The sequence below is a fragment of the Actinia tenebrosa genome, unplaced genomic scaffold (assembly GCF_029948245.1).
Source record: "Actinia tenebrosa isolate PJP-AT-01 unplaced genomic scaffold, QUT_ActTen_1.0 PGA_scaffold10__47_contigs__length_13832649, whole genome shotgun sequence".
Taxonomy (NCBI): domain Eukaryota; kingdom Metazoa; phylum Cnidaria; class Anthozoa; order Actiniaria; family Actiniidae; genus Actinia; species Actinia tenebrosa.
Window position 1 is genome coordinate 3,544,779 of NW_028292570.1, and position 1,120 is coordinate 3,545,898.

At 34.6% G+C, this 1,120-nt stretch overlaps 1 protein-coding gene across 1 annotated transcript in view; it reads right to left on the reverse strand.

Moving 5' to 3' along the window:
• Window positions 1–1,106: 1,106 nt before the first annotated feature.
• LOC148912789 (uncharacterized) overlaps window positions 1,107–1,120 on the reverse strand; it is a 1,373-nt gene continuing 1,359 nt past the window's right edge. The window contains exon 2 of the mRNA XM_089026295.1: window positions 1,107–1,111. Within this exon, the coding sequence (XP_088882421.1) occupies window positions 1,107–1,111 (5 nt within the window). The remainder of the gene's footprint in view (window positions 1,112–1,120) is intronic.

Below are 1,120 nucleotides of genomic sequence, written 5' to 3' on the forward strand. Positions count from 1 at the left end.
GCAAAAAGCATGGACTATAGCCCATGGTTTTGATCGATTTTAGGCCTTTTTCACACCTTTTCAAAAAATATGCATTATTTATGAAGGATGCAAAATAGGTCATTTTGGGCAAAAAGCATGGACTATAGCCCATGGTTTTGATCGATTTTGGGTTATTTTCACACCTTTTGAAAAAATATGCATTATCTATGAAGGATGCAAAATAGGTCATTTTGGGCCACTTTTGGGCAAAAAGCATGGACTATAGCCCATGGTTTTAATCGATTTTGCGTCATTTTCACACCTTTTGAAAAGATATCCATTTTTCATAAAGTATGCAAAATAGGTCATTTTGGGCCATTTTGGGCAAAAAGCATGGACTATAGCCCATGGTTTTGATCGATTTTCGGTCATTTTCACACCTTTTGAAAAATATACATTATTTATGCATGATGGAAAATAGGTCATTTTGGCCCATTTTTGGGGGAAAACCATGGACTATAGCCCATGGTTTTGATCGATTTTAGGCCTTTTTCACACCTTTTCAAAAAATATGCATTATTTATGAAGGATGCAAAATAGGTCATTTTGGGCAAAAAGCATGGACTATAGCCCATGGTTTTGATCGATTTTAGGCCTTTTTCACACCTTTTCAAAAATATGCATTATTCATGAAGGATGCAAAATAGGTCATTTTGAGCAAAAAGCATGGACTATAGCCTATGGTTTTGAACGATTTTGGGTCATTTTCAAACCTTTTGAAAAGATATCCATTATTCATAAAGTATGCAAAATAGGTCATTTTGGGCCATTTTTGGGCAAAAAGCATGGACTATAGCCCATGGTTTTGATCGATTTTAGGCCTTTTTCACACCTTTTCAAAAAATATGCATTATTTATAAAGGATGCAACATAGGTCATTTTGGGCAAAAAGCATGGACTATAGCCTATGGTTTTGATCGATTTTGGGTCATTTTCACACCTTTTTAAAAGATATCCATTATTCATAAAGTATGCAAAATAGGTCATTTTGGGCCACTTTTGGGCAAAAAGCATGGACTATAGCCCATGGTTTTGATCGATTTTCGGTCATTTTCACACCTTTTGAAAAATATACCTTATTTATGTTAGGCTGGAAATA